Source organism: Mauremys mutica, chromosome 12 (assembly GCF_020497125.1).
Source record: "Mauremys mutica isolate MM-2020 ecotype Southern chromosome 12, ASM2049712v1, whole genome shotgun sequence".
NCBI classification, from domain to species: Eukaryota; Metazoa; Chordata; order Testudines; family Geoemydidae; genus Mauremys; species Mauremys mutica.
In genome coordinates, this window is record NC_059083.1 from 56,547,331 (window position 1) to 56,563,544 (window position 16,214).

The window sequence follows — 16,214 nt, forward strand, 5'->3', positions numbered from 1 at the left end:
TTTAATCCCTGATAAAAAAGACAGAGGGTGTGGAAGTGGGTTGGGGAACACAGACTGCTAGCACCCCACCAGTTACAGAGGAGAGACACACAGAGACCAGCTCTTTGCCTTACACCAAGGGAGGGAGAATAATGTATCTATGCTTTCTGTATAGTGTTGTATTAATCTTTGATCGTCAAAAAAGAGGCTCAAATGCAATTATTTAATAAAAGATTATCAGTCTCAACTCATTATTAAATTAAAATATCCAACCATTTTTTAAAATCCTTTGTTGCTTCTTTATGCTGAAGGTTTTGTTTGTTTTTAATTTTTTTTTTTTGCTTCTTTTTCACATTATAAATCAGATATCTCTCTGCTTTTTCTGCAGCACTCTGGAGAACTGGCAGGTTTATGATGTCAGAGGGGCAGGTCTGTTGGGAGCCAAAGTGCAGCTCATGATGGATAAAATATTTTCTGTCAGCAGCTGTGTGTGACACTCCATGTGCCATCAGCTGAATAAGGCTCTCTCTGTAAGATAAAATCTGGCATAAGAGTGCAGCTCCTGACCGAGATGTTATGTTCACACAGCTCTCAACCAGGGTTGTGGTACAAAGCCTAAACTGTCAGTTAACTAATGGCAAAAATGACCCTACATTCAACTTTTTAAAAAATAAAATAACCTTTTGTGCTGAGAGCAATTTGTTGTGACAGAGAGCTGCTGTTGACACATTTCAGCCAGAGTTCAAACAGAAAGACCTCCCATTAAAAACTCCTGAGGAGAAAAATCAAAGAAAAACTACACACAAAAGGGCATAAAAGTGAACCCTGTGTGAAACTTTCCATCAAATGACCACCTAATGTTAGAAAAAAGCCAGAGAGCTCAGACCCCATTTTACAGTGGTGCAACCCACACTAATGGAGTCACTGCACCTCCCTAGTGACTTATTCATTTATTCTGTCAGGTTTTTCCTGACAAAATATACAGCATAATTCCAGTTATCCACATTTCCTTGTTATCTGATTCCACAGGGTGTCTCTCATTTCTCTCTATGTTAATCACACACACCAATAACTTCTCAATTACCTCTTAGTGCCTGTTAGTGCTAATCAATGGCTTTGTATTTGTGTAGCAGTTCTGAGTGGTTACCTGCTGTTAGGGAGACCTAAGCCCATTTCAGCAGCAACATCAGCTTGGCAGGACAACGTTGAAAAGAAAAACCTCTGTGTTGAATCTAAAGTAGAAACTGTATAGTAAGAGCTAAGTCATTCAGAATTAAATTACGTCCACTGTGGTTTTAATGCAGTTTTGGTGTTTTAATAAACTCAAAGTGGTTTTTTTTTTACTTTTTAGTAAAGTATTAAGCAAACTTCAGCATTACTGCCTTTGTCCCCCATATTTGTATATCAGTGAAACTGAAGCTCAGAATAGCACATCTGTTTATCCAACTGCTCGGTTATCTGAACGTTTTGGATGTCCCCCGGCCATTCAGATAAACATGAGTGTACTGTAAGAGATCCCTGCCCCAAACTGCCACAATCCAAATTAGACACAACACAACTAGGGGTGACAATCAGCAAGGAGTGTGGCAGGAGGGCCAGGGAGGCTGAGGCCAGGTCTACACTACAGAACTATGTTGTGAAAAATCTGCAGCCCTGAGCAACTGACCTAACCTTCCATGTAGATAGTGCTAGGTTGATGGGACAGTTTCTAGCTACTGCTTCTCAGGGAGGTGGATTAACTATGCAGACATGAGAAGCTCTCCGGTCCGCATAGCAGCATCTTCACTAAAGCGGTACAGAAACCCTGTACGTGAAGACAAGCCCTGAGGGTTAAATAGAGGATCTGCAAGGGGACAGTGTATGGAATGGAGACCACAGTGGAATTCGAGATTTGTAACTCTCTAAAGTTGGTTTCTTGACAGCAGACATTCTCATACAGCTGCATTCGGGATCGCCCCACTTCTTATTGTGCTGCTATCTGGGAGCTCCGGAGAAAGGACAAGTAAGAGGCATTTCTTATAACTTTTAGCCCAGTGGCTAGAGCAAAGGTCGGCAACCTTTCAGAAGTGGTGTGCCTAGTCTTCATTTATTCACTCTAATTTATTGTTTTGTGTACCAGTAATGCATTTTACGGTTTTAGAAGGTCTCTTTCTATAAGTCTATAATATATATCATATCTACTTGTTCATTAGCCCGTTCGTTTATATGCCAACCCCCCAAAATGGATAAGTAATAATATTAAAAACTGTATGACACTTTCATAAGTCAACCCTATATTTCAGGGGTTGGAAAATTTTGGCTCCCGACCTGTCAGGGTAAGCCTGGCAGGTTGGGACATTTTGTTTACCTGGAGCATTCACAAGCATGGAGCCCCTCAGCTCCTAATGGCCACGGTTTGCCGCTCCCAGCCACTGGGAGCTGAGGGGCTCTGTGCCCGCAGACACTCCAAGTAAACAAAACGACAATGTATTAGACATTCAATTAAATGATTCCATAGAGTTTAAAATCATCTATTTTGGTGTAGACCCGTTTGTTAGCCAACCCCAGCTCTTTGATGCGTCGCTTTTTTACCAAAAATATTCGGCTTATGAATGAATATTGTGGCAAATTGCTGGCACTATTATGATGGGTCTCGCACTCTCTTCTTTGAGGGGGGTTCAGGGCACCATTTCTTGCCCCTGAATTGGAGTATTAACTGCCCCACTAGTGTCCTAGAGGAGGGGAGTGGAGAGGGAGGGACCTGGGCCTGCCCTCTACTCCAGGTCCCAGCCCAGGGGCCCTGAGGATAGTGGTGAACTACTTGAGCTGGCAGTTCCTTCCCCTGGGCTACTTCCCTCTCCTGCCCTTCAGCTTGTGAGGGGGCTTCCTGTCCTCCCTCTGCACAAGCCAGGTGCCCCTTTAGCTAGGGTCTTGGACTTCTTAGCCCACCGCAGCACTTCTCTAAACTTTCCTCTGCTTCCCTTCAAACTGTTCTCTGCTCCAACTCCCACACTGTCTGATTGAAGAAGGGGTTTTTATCATGTGACGGACTGCAGGTGCTCTAATTGGCTTCAGGTGCTCTAATTAATCTATAGCAAACTTTCTTCCCCTTACAGGGAATAAGGCTCCCTTCTAACCCTCTCCTGCTGCCCCCTGGCCATGCTGTATTACAGCATATATACGGTAACTAAACTATTGTTGTATGTAAAGTAAATAAAGGTTTTTTAAATGTTTAAGAAGCTTCATTTAAAATTAAATTAAAATGCAAAGTCCTCCAGACCGGTGACCAGGACCCGGGCAGTGTGAGTGCCACTGAAAATCAGCTCGCGTGTCACCTTTGGTGCACGTGCCATAGGTTGCCTACACCTGGGCTAGAGCAATGTTTCTCAGATGTGGCCACCGTGGCCACACATGGCCACTAGGGGCTTTTCGTGTGGCCATGACAGCCTCCTGGGTGGTGATGGGGGTGGGGCAAAGCATCGGCCTCTCCCCCTCCCTCCATGTTGCTCCTGGATGTGCTGCCCTGCATCACCTCTGGAGAGAGATGGGGCACAGTGCTGCAGGAGCAAAGTGAGTTCTTGACCCACGTTGGGAGGAGGGGGGTTGGGTGGCAGGCTCCAGCAGCAGGTCTTCAGGAACCTGGCCATGTAGTCCTGGGTTCCAATCAAGAGGCAGCAAGTATTGATCCCCACCCCCCACACACACACACTCTGGTCATGCAACCCTGACCTCCAGCTGCAGGGCATCAGTCTCTGGCCTCTGGTTCCAGCTGTGCGGCAGCAGGTGCTGGCTCCTGGCTCCAGTCCCAGATTCCAGCTGTGCAGTGGCAGGCAGTGGCCACAGGCGCTGATCCCCAGCCGCATGACAGCGGGCTCCAAGCAGGGGCTTTGGGCTCTGCTGACCCCCGGCTCTGGCCCCCAGTTCTGGCCATGTGGTGGCGAGCGCTGGCCCCAGGCTCCGGCTGTGCGAACCAAGCCCCTGGCACTGATCCCCTGCCCCAGCTGCACGGCAGCAGGCAACAACCCACAGCTTTGTTCCTAGGCTCCAGCCACATTGTGGCAGGAGCTGGCCCCAGGTGCTGATCACTGGCCCTGGCCACGCAGCAGTGAGTGCTGGCTCCAACCTCACAGCGGTGGGTGCTGACTCCTGACTCCAGCCACACACTCATGGGCTCCAGCACCGTGGCGGTAGGCACTAGCCCTAGGCGTTGACCCACAACTCCAGCTGCGAGGCAGCAGGCGCCAATGCCTGGCTCCAGCGACAAAGTTCCTGTCCCCAGCTCTGGGCTTTGGCTGTGGTCACTGAGCTCCAGCTCTGGCCGCATGGCAGCAGACATCAGGCCCTGGCTCTGGCTATGCAACAGTAGGGCTCATCACCCACCCCCATCGCACCAGGCATTGTATCCATCCCCCTCATTGCCCTGGGCCCCAGCTGCCTCCCCAGGGCCCACATCCATCCCACCATCGCCTCTGACTCCTGCTGCCTCCCCCTCCCCAGTCCAGGGCTTAATAGGTCCTGGCAGGACCGGCTCCAGGGTTTTTGATGCCCCAAGCAGCAAAAAGAAAAAAAATAAATAAAGCTGTGATCGCGATCAGCTCTACCGCCGTCACTTCAGTCTTCGGCAGCAATTCGGCGTCTGGTCCTTCGCTCCGAGAGGGAGAGAGGGACCGGCTGCCGAATTGCCGTTGAAGAGCCGGACGTGCCACCAGACGTGCCACCCCTCTCTGTTGGCCGCCCCAAGGACCTGCTTGCTGAGCTGGGGCCTGGAGCCGGTCCTGGGATTTGCTGAGAAAAGTGATATTAACAAACATGCAAGTATCACTTTTTACAGCAGACTTACTAGCTATCTGTGAAAAGTGATACTTGTACATTTGTTAATATCACTTTTCATTGCCTCCCAGGTAGCTACTAAGTCTGCTGTGATATTAACAAATCTACAAATACCACTTTTCACAGCAAGCCCCAGTATAAGCCCTGGGTGGGGAGACTGAAGAGGGAGGCAGCATTATTTTTGTTAGTGAATCGGCCAAAAAAACCCTACAAATATACATTACAATGATTTGGATGTGAATCTGTCTATATGTAATTGTTTTTCCTAATGTTAATTAAGTATTTTAGAGGAAAATGGTCAATGAGGCCACCAGTGAGAGTTGGTGGCCGCACGCTGAGGCCACACAAAAAATGTGTTGTGAGGACCCCTAGGCTACAGCACTCAATTTATGGGACACCTAGGCTCAATTCCACCCTCTGCCTCATGTGTAAAAGGCAGGGTGAATAAAAAACAAATGGTTTCTTTAAAAAAATTATGTAAAATCAGTGTTCATTTAAATCTGATGTTTTTATTTACAAAATTTTCTTTTAAAAATAAATCTATTTAAAATTATATTTGAAATTTTGATAACACACATGAAGGTCTAAACTTACTATCACCTATTAAAATAATTAAAAATTTAAAAAGTATTAAGCAGTTTAACATGGTTGCCTCCAAAGCTTTAAAGTCAAACCACTGAACTGGTGGAAGCCACTGAAAGTATCTGGAACCAGATTTTTTAGAAGTGGAGAAATAGCTTTTGACAGCACTAGTCTCTTCTGCAGTTTATTCAACCCGCTAATTTCAATGACTAGTTTATTCAAAGTTAAGAAACCAATTGGTAGCTGAAAAAGCAGGCAAGTTTGTTTTCCTCTTCCAAATCTATGAATAAAAATTAGGTGTGACAGGATGAGATCTATTAATTGTAAATTCTTTGAGGCACATGATGACCAGAAAAAATCAGTTATCTACAATTAGTGAATTTAATACTTTCTGCATTTAATACATCCCTTGGTTTTAAATGCAAAGCATGCTTTGATAAAATTACTGCATCCCTCCCCACATCCAGCACATTTAAGGTAGTTTTATTTAACTAAACAGCAGCAGCAGCAAAAAAGCTTTTTTGTGTGTGTGCATTTTAAAATTGAATTGCAATTTCCATCTAGTTAGAACTTGACACAAATCACGAGTAAAAAAATCATTTAGCAAATAAGAAATGCATCATTTACCATATTCTAAAATAATAATATTAAAAAATAAGCTATATAATTGCTTATTTAATGTGTCTTTCCTCCTGGTTAGCAAAAAAGGGTTCCAAATGTAGTGTAAAGGCTATATTTAATTGCAAATCAACTTGTTTTGTTACCAGCAAATAGGATCAACCTCTCCTTAAAATTATATAAACTAAAAAATACAAATGCAAAACAAGATAGACATTATTTAAATCAAGGAATTTTTCTTGTTGATTTAAGTTACTTTTATTTGAATCAATCAACCCTGGGAGAAGGGATTTTAGAATGGATTTTATAACTCTCTGGCGAGTTCCCTAACCACTGGACTAGAGATAGACTTGGAAGGATTAGACTTTTATGGATAAATGTTGATTTCATCATACACACCTGAACCAGCAAACAAATATTTGTATCTATAATAATCAAAATGTACAGGTAAGCAAAGCAAGAAAAATGCTGCTTGAGAAATTAGAATTTCAATTAAGGCTATTTACTTTGTATATTTTGTCACATGATGCTGGCAAGGTGTGTTTTAAGAATTATAAAGTTTTAACTTTTTGAATCTCAGCATCTACTGTCATTAAATAATTAGTCTAACCCTACCCCCGATTATCTGACCCCCTACAATTTTGTGCAACTGTTAAAATGTATATTGACAAAAAATTGAAAAAATACTTTAAAATAGCATTGATATTATCCATTAAAATTACCATAAATAAATAAAAACTGAATTCTCCCAAGCCTAACTATAGAGTAATTCTTACACTGTCTCTGGGCCAATGGATATTTAATATATAGTGTAACAGCTTCAACAAGAAAGACTAAGAAAGACCTATGCAAGAATACCTGGTAGCCGCGAGGTTACTGCTGCCTCTTTCTTCTAGTGTTTTTGCAAGAGAAATATTTTAGGTGTGCCTGATGCCAGGAGAGGGTTTACAGCTCCAAACCCTAACGAAAGACAGAAACCTTCCACCATCCCAGAGATATGTGATTAAGTTCCTTTGAGAGGTGGGGCTTAAACCACACTCCTTTTCTTGGCATTTTCTATTAGCTTGTTGCCCTGGAATTGAGGGGTGTGTGTGCGCCCTAGATTTTGATTAAGCTAATTGGAACCAGCATTCAGCCACCATGAATTAATAAAATAGACCACCACCTAGTTAAGGGTTAATTTGAACAAGCAGAGCTTCTGGAGGCATGTTCAAATACATTTCCAGACTTGCAGTCTCTGCTAATCAGGAAGGGAGAAAAAGAATCAACAATTTAAGACCAAAAGAAAATAAGTGGATGGGAACCTTGTGTTTGGGGCACCTTTGACACAGAAGCTTATTATGACTAAGATTGTTAGGAATGTTTGTTGATAAGTAATTTGACATTAGGAGAAGCTAGCAACAAGTGGCAACGTGTCCCTGCTGTTCTTAGGTGGAGGCCTAGCTAGGCAGCTCTGCATGCTGCTTCTGCCAAGAGCTCTGGCTCCACAGCTCCCATTGGCCGGGAACCTGCAGGAGCCACCCCCTGCAGTTCCCGGCCAATGGGAGCTGCAGAGGCAGCACTCAGGGTGGGGTGGGGGCAGAGCCACCTAGCCATGCACTCCCTCCCGCACTCTGAACCCCTTATGGCTGTTCCTACACCTAGGAGCAGTAGGGACATGCTTCCAGGGAGCCACATGGAGCCAAGTAGGGAGCTTGCCAGTCCTGCGCCAACAGGACTATAAACCAGACTTTCAATGAGGATCAGAAATGCTGGTTTATAGAGCTTTCCAGTTGGTAAAGTGCCGGATAACACAGCTTTTACTGTATAGCATTTCAGACAAAGGAAACCTAGTTGCCAAGAATATTGTCCGAGAAATATATGTTGTGATGTCATTTTTATACAGCAGGGGTCGGCAACCTTTCAGAAGTGGTGTGCTGAGTCTTCATTTATTCACTCTAATGTAAGGTTTCGCATGCCAGTAATACATTTTAACATTTATAGAAGGTCTCTTTCGATAAGTCTATAATATATAACTAAACTATTGCTGTATGTAAAGTAAATAAGGTTTTAAAAACGTTTAAGAAGCTTCATTTAAAATTAAATTAAAATGCAGAGCCCCCCAGATCGGTGGCCAGGACCCGGGTAGTGTGAGTGCCACTGAAGATCAGCTCATGTGCCACCTTTGGTGCATGTGCCATAGGTTGCCTACACCCGCTATACAGTCTCAGTTTACCTGACTCATGTGTGAAGGCATGATTATTTACAGCCGAGAGCACTAACAGTTCTTCCATTTAATATCTCTCAGTGAGTCTTTCTTACCCCACAATCATTCTTCCATGTTGATTTCCCCAACAGAAACCATCTGCTATAACAATAATCTCTTATTAGTTTCCCTAGTCTATATATGCTTATGTCAGCATTTTATATATATGATAAGGAGATGGTTTACAAGAATATCTGGTGTATTATAGCCATGAAGACGCCCTAGAGTTATTAAATACAGCATCATGAATAAATTGCTAAATAGGGTTACTTATTGGTCAAGACCTGTGTTCTGGGCCTTAGAATTCAGCCATACTCTTTGCTTAAGATAAAGATTCTAAAGAATAGTAAATATATAAATTAATCAAATATACAGAATGAAAGAACTAAAGGTATTATTATTATTTACTAACAGGTACTAAACAAGGTCCATTACTAGATCAAGACTGTAAAATTGTTAACAGTGAAGCAGAAAAAAGTCACATGTGTTCAGTAAATATTTCCGTTCCATATTTGGAAAGAAGCAGGACAGTGTCCTGATATCATGTAAAGTGATGAAATATTTTCCAGTTTAACCAAGGAGGATGTTGAACATCATCAGCTAGGGATGAAATATTTTCAAATCAGCAAGCCCAGATAACTTGCACCCAGAAGTCCTAACAGAGCTGTCTGAAGAGATGTCTGGCTCTCTGACGTTAGTTTTTAATCTATCTTTGAAAATGGGGAAATTCCAGAAGACTGGAAGAGTACTAATGTTGTGCCAAGGAAAAGTGAGATAATCTGGGTGAGTATAAGCCAGTTAGCCTGATCTCAATCCTCAGCAAAATCATGGGAAAGCTGAAAATAAAGGACAGGATATAATTGATGCCACTTGATTTCATTGTTTGGTGAGACTGCAAATTTGGTTGATAAAGATAATTGTAGGTTTCAGAGTAGCAGCCGTGTTAGTCTCTATCCGCAAAAAAAAAAAAAAAAAAAAAAAAAAAAAAGAATTGTGTAGATGTTAAGCACCTTACAGAAGTCTAAGTGTATGACTTAGTACTGTGCAACATTCTGGTTAAATAGTTAGCATTATACAATAACAATAAAGCATGCATTATATGGATTAAGAACTGGCTAGCTGACTGATCTCAAAAAGCAGTCGTCAAATGAGGAATCATCACTGAATGGCAGTGTTTCTAGCAGGTTTCACAGGGATCAGTTTGAGACCCAATGCTATTCAATATAAAAATCAATTCTGATAAAATATCAGTGACACAAAGATTGGCGAAGTGGTAAATAATGATGATAATACGTCAGTCATGAGGAGCAATCTGGCCTCATTAGTAAACTGGGTCCAATCAAACAAAATGTGTTTTAATACAGCTAAATGCGGGGTCATTCTTATAAGAGTAAAGAATGCAGCCAAACCTACAGCATTCTAGGGGGCCCCTTGCGTAAGCTAGCCAATGGCAGATGCCAGAGTCCTGGAAAGCAGTGACTCTGAAAAGGTCATTGTGGACAAACAACTCAACATAAGCACACAGTGAGATGCTGTGGCAAAAAGGCCTAATGTGATCCTTGGATGTATGTACAGGTAGTAGTGAGAAAAAGTAGAGAGGTGATTTTACCTCTGTATATGCACTGGGGGAACAGATACTGGAAAACTGTGTCCAGTTCTAATGTCCACATTTTTAAAATAATGTTGAAAATTTGGAGAGGATGCAGAAAAGATTCACAAAAATAATTCAAGGACTGGAAAAATGCCTTCCAGTGACAGCACTCAATCTGTTTAGGTTATCAAAAAGAAGAACAAGAGGTGATTTGATGAGGACATATACGTATGTTCAAGAGAAGAAAATAATAGATACTAGGGGATCTTTAACCCATCAGTGAAAGGCATAACAAGAACCAATGAAAGCAAATTCAAATTAGAAATAAAGCACAAATATTTAATAATGAGAGTGATTAACCACTGAACAAAATACCAAGGAACTGGTGGGTTCTCCAGCTCTTGACGTCTTCAATGTATGACTGGATGCTTTTTTGGAAAACATATTTTAGTCAAATACAAATTAATAGGCTCAGTACAGGAGTAACTGGATTAAATCCTGTGCCCTGTGTTATACAAGGGGTCAGACTAGATGATCTAATGGTTCACTGTGGGTTTTTTTTGTAATTTATGAATCATTATGTACCAGTCTTCCAGTTACTGTTTCATTTGCAAACTTTACCAGCAATGATTTTATGGTTTCTTCTAAATTATTGATAAAGAGATTGGATTATACGGGGCCAAGAACTGATCCCTGGGAAAATCCTAGACACATTCCTTTAGGAGGATGATTTCCCTTTTACATTTACTTTGGAGATATATCAGTTACCTAGTTTTTAATCCATGTAACTAGTGTTACATTTATTTTGTACAGGGCTAAATTTGTAATCAGCACTAAGTCAAATGTCTTACAGAAATTTATTATGTAAACATCTTTGTCAACCCAACTTGTAATCTCATTGAAAAATGATATCAATATTGTCTGACAAGACCTATTTTCCACAAAACCATGTTGGGTCCAGCTCTGCTATCTGGATCTCAGTATGGAAGGGCATATTTATTGAAACCAAGTCTGATTTCTCTGTGTTGCATTTTCTAGATGTAATGAATTATGCCATTTACAGTAGTATTAAAAAATCCAGGGCTCCAGCCTGCAGTCCTCATTCAGGCAAAACTCTTTGGTTTAAGGATCTGGACCATAAATTAAAATTTTTACCACAAAAGCATTTAGCATTGCAACTCAAAGTTACATCTTGAAAAGTTACAATATATAAATCCTAAGCTGTACCTGCTAGTACAGTGAATATCGCAGCAAAGGCGTTGAGCTTTAACCCATCAATGACTGTAGTGTAGTAGCACACTTCTATTGACATCAAAGTGGCTCCAGTTAGCAGCAAAATGATATAGAGTAGCTCTGCTACAATAGATAGCCACAAAACACCTGAAACAACAAATCAATAGCACTGATGTTAGCAGCCATTACAGACATTTAGTACATTTCTTTCTTCTTCATTTCTATCTGTGAGGGTACCCAGGCAACTTCTGGCTTTAAACGTACTTAGATACCAAAGAGACATTCTACATTAGGCTTCATCTTAACAGATAAAGAAGAACTGATCGTAGAACTAAAAACTAATGGTAAGTAAGTTACCAGTGATCACATGTATAACGTGCAAGCAGAACACAGACCAGACCAGTGATATATATACTTGGTGCTTTAAAAAGGGGACTTTCACAAAGCAAAAATAAATTTAGAACCAAATCATCTGGGAGGAGGAATTTAATCAGAAAAATGTGACAGATAATTGGAAATTGCTTCAGACCACTTTACTAGATCCCCAGAAAGCAATAATCCTACAATGGAGCAAGAAGTCAAAAAACTGATCTGGTTTGGAGGGGAAGTGAAGGCAGCTACAATAAAGTTAAAAATAATATATAACAAATGGAAGAAAGGAGAAGTTGATAGTGATGAAAATAAATCAGAAGCTAAGAATTGTAGAAAATTGATAAGGGTGGCAAAAGGAGACAAGCTGAAATCTATAGCCAGCAAAGTTAAGAAGGAATTTTTACCATATATTAGGAACAGCCAAAAGAATCCTAACAATGGTATTGGTCGGTTAATAGATGTAAATGGTAGAATTATAAATAATAAAGCATAAAACACAGATGTGTTGAATAAATATTTCTGTTCTGTATTTGAGGGGGAAAAATGGATGATGTAATCATATCACATGATAATACTATTTCCATTCCACTAATGTCTCAAGAGGATGTTAAACAGCAGCTACTAGAGCTGTACAGGTCCAGACAATTTGCAGCAAAGAATTTAAAAAATAGCTGGCTGAGTAGCTCACTGGACCATTAATACTGACTTTCAATAAGTCTCAGAGTACTGGGGAAGTTCCAGAAGACTGGAAGAAAGCTAATGTGGTGCTGGTATTTAATAAGGGAAGATCCAGGTAATGATCCTGTCAGTTTCACAACTATCCCAGGCAAAATAATGGTGCAGCTGATAGAGGATTTGATTAATAAAGAATTAAAGGAGGGTAATAGAATTATTGCCAATCAACATGGGTTTATGGAAAATTGATCCTGTCAAACTAACTTAATAATCCTTTTTTGTTGAGTTTACAAGTTTGGCTGATACAGGTAGTAGTGTTGATGAGATATGCAGAGGCTTCTGTAAGGCATTTAAATTGTTACTACAGGGATATTTTGATTAAAAAATTCAAAAGATATAAAATAAACATGGCACACATGAAATGGATTAAAAACGGTCTAACTGCAACTAATATAAACCAAGAGATATATCAGAATAGGAAAAGGTGCAGACAACAAAAATGACTAGGGGTAAGGAACAGCTTACATACAAGGAGAATCTGAAGAAGTGGGCTTTTTACCCACGAAAGCTTATGCCCAAATAAATCTGTTAGTCTTTAAGGTGCCACTAGACTCCTTGTTGTTTTTGTGGATACAGACTAACACAGCTACCCCTTGATACTTGATACAAGGAGAGATTAAAGAGACAGGGACCATTCAGCTTAGAAAAGAAATGACTAAGGGCAGATATGATAGAGGTCAATAAAATCATGAATGGTGTGGAGAAAGTGAATAAGGAAGTGTTATTTACCCCTTCACATAAATACAAGATCTAGGGGTTACCTGATGAAATTAATCTCTTTGCCTTCCTGAGAGCACTCTCTGTGGGGCAAGAAAGCTGAAACAGCATTGGGGCAGGGGAAGTACCCATCTTCAGAGATGCTGGATACTTTCAATTGCCACTGGCAGGTGTGAGTTGTGAAAGCACAAGGGACAGCAGTGGAGTTTATGGGTGGAAACTTGGAGGGGACACTACCATTCACTGGGTGATGTCCCAGTTTGAATTCTGGAAGGGAGAGCATGTGTGAAACTCTGGGTTCTAGAATGTCAGGCCTGGTGGTGGTTGTGGTGCTCCAAGCCAGACATAGGGTCAGGGCTGGGCTGAGGGCAGCATGGAAACCAGGGGAGGCTGTGGGTCAGAACTGTGATCAATGTTTGTAGACAAGCCGATTCAAGTTTGTAGTCAGAGTCTGGATGCAGACCAAGTGTCAAAGCTGGGTTGAAGTCAGTGCAATGGTCTTGGGGTCAGGAGGTGGGTGCAGAGCTGAAGCAGGTCAGGAACAGGGCTGGATCAGGGCCAGGGTAGGGCACAGACAAGGCTGAAGGAAGCTTCAGGAAAGGTTGGGGGCAGAAACAGGGACAGAATTGAAGGCAGACTGGAAGCCGAGGGAGTCTGTGACACATGAAGCATCAGGAGAGTTCCTGGCTGGGTAGTGCTGTTGCACAGACTAACTTGCAGCTCTGATGGGGTCAGGGAAATACCTGTTCCTGGGGGTCATCTGACCCAGCTCCTGCTCTGGGCTGCCGCATGGTTGAGTCACTTTAGGATCGGTTGAAGGGGTGAGTTATATCACCTGAGTGAGTAGCCTGGTCTGGTTGTGGGGTTGCCTCACCTTACCCTGCTATGAGGGTGCGTCCCAGGCATTCCTGGGACTGGTTTGTTGGGATGGGAATGATGCAAGTCACAGATCAGGTTGGGGCCACGGATGTTGCTCACTGGCTCCCATGGGTGCTCCTCTGGGCCATAACTTTCCCAATCTATTAGGTATAAGAGCTTCTCTGAGGACCTGATTCACCAGTTATTATTCCTGACCTTGCACCATGACTGTAGGAGAAAGAGCTTTTGTTCATCCTGACAGGGAGTTGTGGGTGTGCTATTTCAGTAGGGAGACATGGAACACAGGGTGTACTCTCGCGGGGGAGTGGGCGGGGGGAACTGGAGGCAGAAAGTGACCAATTTAATTTGCTAAATGACAAGGAAGGGACCAAGGTACCAGTAGGCAAGTTTGTGTGAGAGACATGAGGTGTCCAAGTGTTTTGTGTAAAGACAACACTGATGGGAGGTTTGGTCTATTAGTGGTGGTCAGCAAACCACTTTTACTCTGCCTTGGTGGTGTCAAGCTTACTTCCTCCTGGATATGAAGGAGGCGTTCAACCAGATCAGAGGCTGCAGGGATGTGGGAAGTTGAGGTTCATGAAGGGTAGAACCCGGGGTGGAAACTGTAGCTGGAGAAAAAGGGGCTTTGCTGAGTAGACTTATCTTTAGAATTGTTATAGACAAACTCTGCAAAGGGTAGGAGTTGGACTCAGTTGTCTTGATGGAAACCACCATGTCTGTTCTGATTACCCATCCATTTGGGCATCACAAGTAATGGAGAGATGTAGGTCAACATCTAAGAGACGGAAGAGCTCCTTCCAAAGGTGGGCGACAAAATCCGGTCTGCGGTCTGACATGATATTGGAAGATAACCCATTCAGCTTGCAAACATGATCAAAGACAACATGGACTGTCATTTCTGCCATGGGAATCTTATAGCAGAGCACGAAGTGAGACATCTTGGGTAGGAGGTCTACATCTATGGCTATGGTTCTGGAGTTAGGGAGCTCCACAACAAAATCCATTGATATTGATTCCTGGGGTTGGGATGGAATAGGTAGGGAGATCAAATAGCCCAGCAGCTTAGTATGGGGTACCTTCCTACAGCATGGGAACCTTCACATGAGTCAATGTATGATCTCACAGAGGTGTGCAGTCTAGACCACCAGAAATGTCACACAATCAGTTTTGTGGTCTTCCATGTCCAAAATAGCTGTCCAGAGGGGAGTTGTGGTATTGTCGGAGAGTTGCAAGATGGTATGGGCCTTTGGGGGCATAAACACAGTATTTGAATGGAAGTACTCCATTTCTAACAGAGAAGCCTGGGTCGAGCTTGATATTGTGCAACATCTGTTTACTCACAAATTGATAGCTCTGTAGAGAGGATTTTATTAGGGATAAGAGGTCCATGTTCACTAATACATTAGTGAAATGGTGAGGCTTCAGGATAATGGACGGTTCAGATGGTCCTTCCTTGCCATCAAGGTCCTCCCCCTTGTGGGAGAATACATCAGGTTTGCCATTTGTCTCAAGACCAATAATGCAGCATGAACTTCAGACAAGAACAAAGAAATAAACAGGGACCATTGGATTTGGCCTTCGCGGATCACAAGCGTTCTGAGTTTTTATGGTCGGTGAATACCTGGATTGGGAAATATGCTCCCTCTGAGAGGTGATGCCACTCTTCAAAGGTGGTCCTGGTGGCTAGCAGCTCTTTGCCATAGATTTTGTACCTCTGTTCTGTGGGACTTAGCTTTCTGAAGAAGAATGTTCATGGATGGCGAATGCTTAGTGACACTCTGTGATTCTGACAGTGCTGCCCCAATGGCATAATTGGAAGTGTCTGTCTTGACAACAAAAGGCTGGGATGGGTTTGGATGCTTCAATATAGGTGCAGAGATGAAGGCCTTCTTTAGTTGTTCAAGAGCCCATTGGGCCTCTGACCGCCAGATGAATGCAGAATTCTTATGGAAGAGTTAGGTAATGGGGGACACTCTCTGGGTGATGAACCTCCAATAGAAGTTTGTGAATCTCAGGAAGGATTGGATGTCACAGGTGCTCTTTGGCAAGGTCCAGTCCACAGTGGTTGTGTGGATACATAGTGATCTCATTAGGCAAGATGACGTAATCCAGGAAATCAATGGTGGTGCAGTCAAACTAGCATTTTTCTGGTTTGGCATACAGGTCATTTTTCCTGGGGTGTTCCAGCACTTGTTGGACATGCTGGTCACGCAGAGTCTGGTTTTCTAAGAAGATGAGGATGTCATCTAAGTAGATCAGAATGAACTGGTCTACAATATCTTTGAAGATATTATTCATGAAATACTGGAATGTGGCCACGGTTTTGGAGAGGCCAAAGGGCATAACCAGGTACTCATAGTGGCAATACCTGATGCAGAAAGCTGTTTTCCATTCGTCACCCTCCCAGGTGCAGACCAAGTTGTATGCACCATGCAAGTTAAGCTTGATGAAGAT

At 42.4% G+C, this 16,214-nt stretch overlaps 1 protein-coding gene across 1 annotated transcript in view; it reads right to left on the reverse strand.

Annotated features, from left to right (window-relative positions):
• Positions 1-16,214, reverse strand: part of GSG1L2 (GSG1 like 2) — a 63,235-nt gene that overhangs the window by 27,583 nt on the left and 19,438 nt on the right. Inside the window, exon 3 of the mRNA XM_044981829.1 lies at positions 11,052-11,204. Coding sequence (XP_044837764.1) covers positions 11,052-11,204 — 153 coding nt within the window. The remainder of the gene's footprint in view (positions 1-11,051; positions 11,205-16,214) is intronic.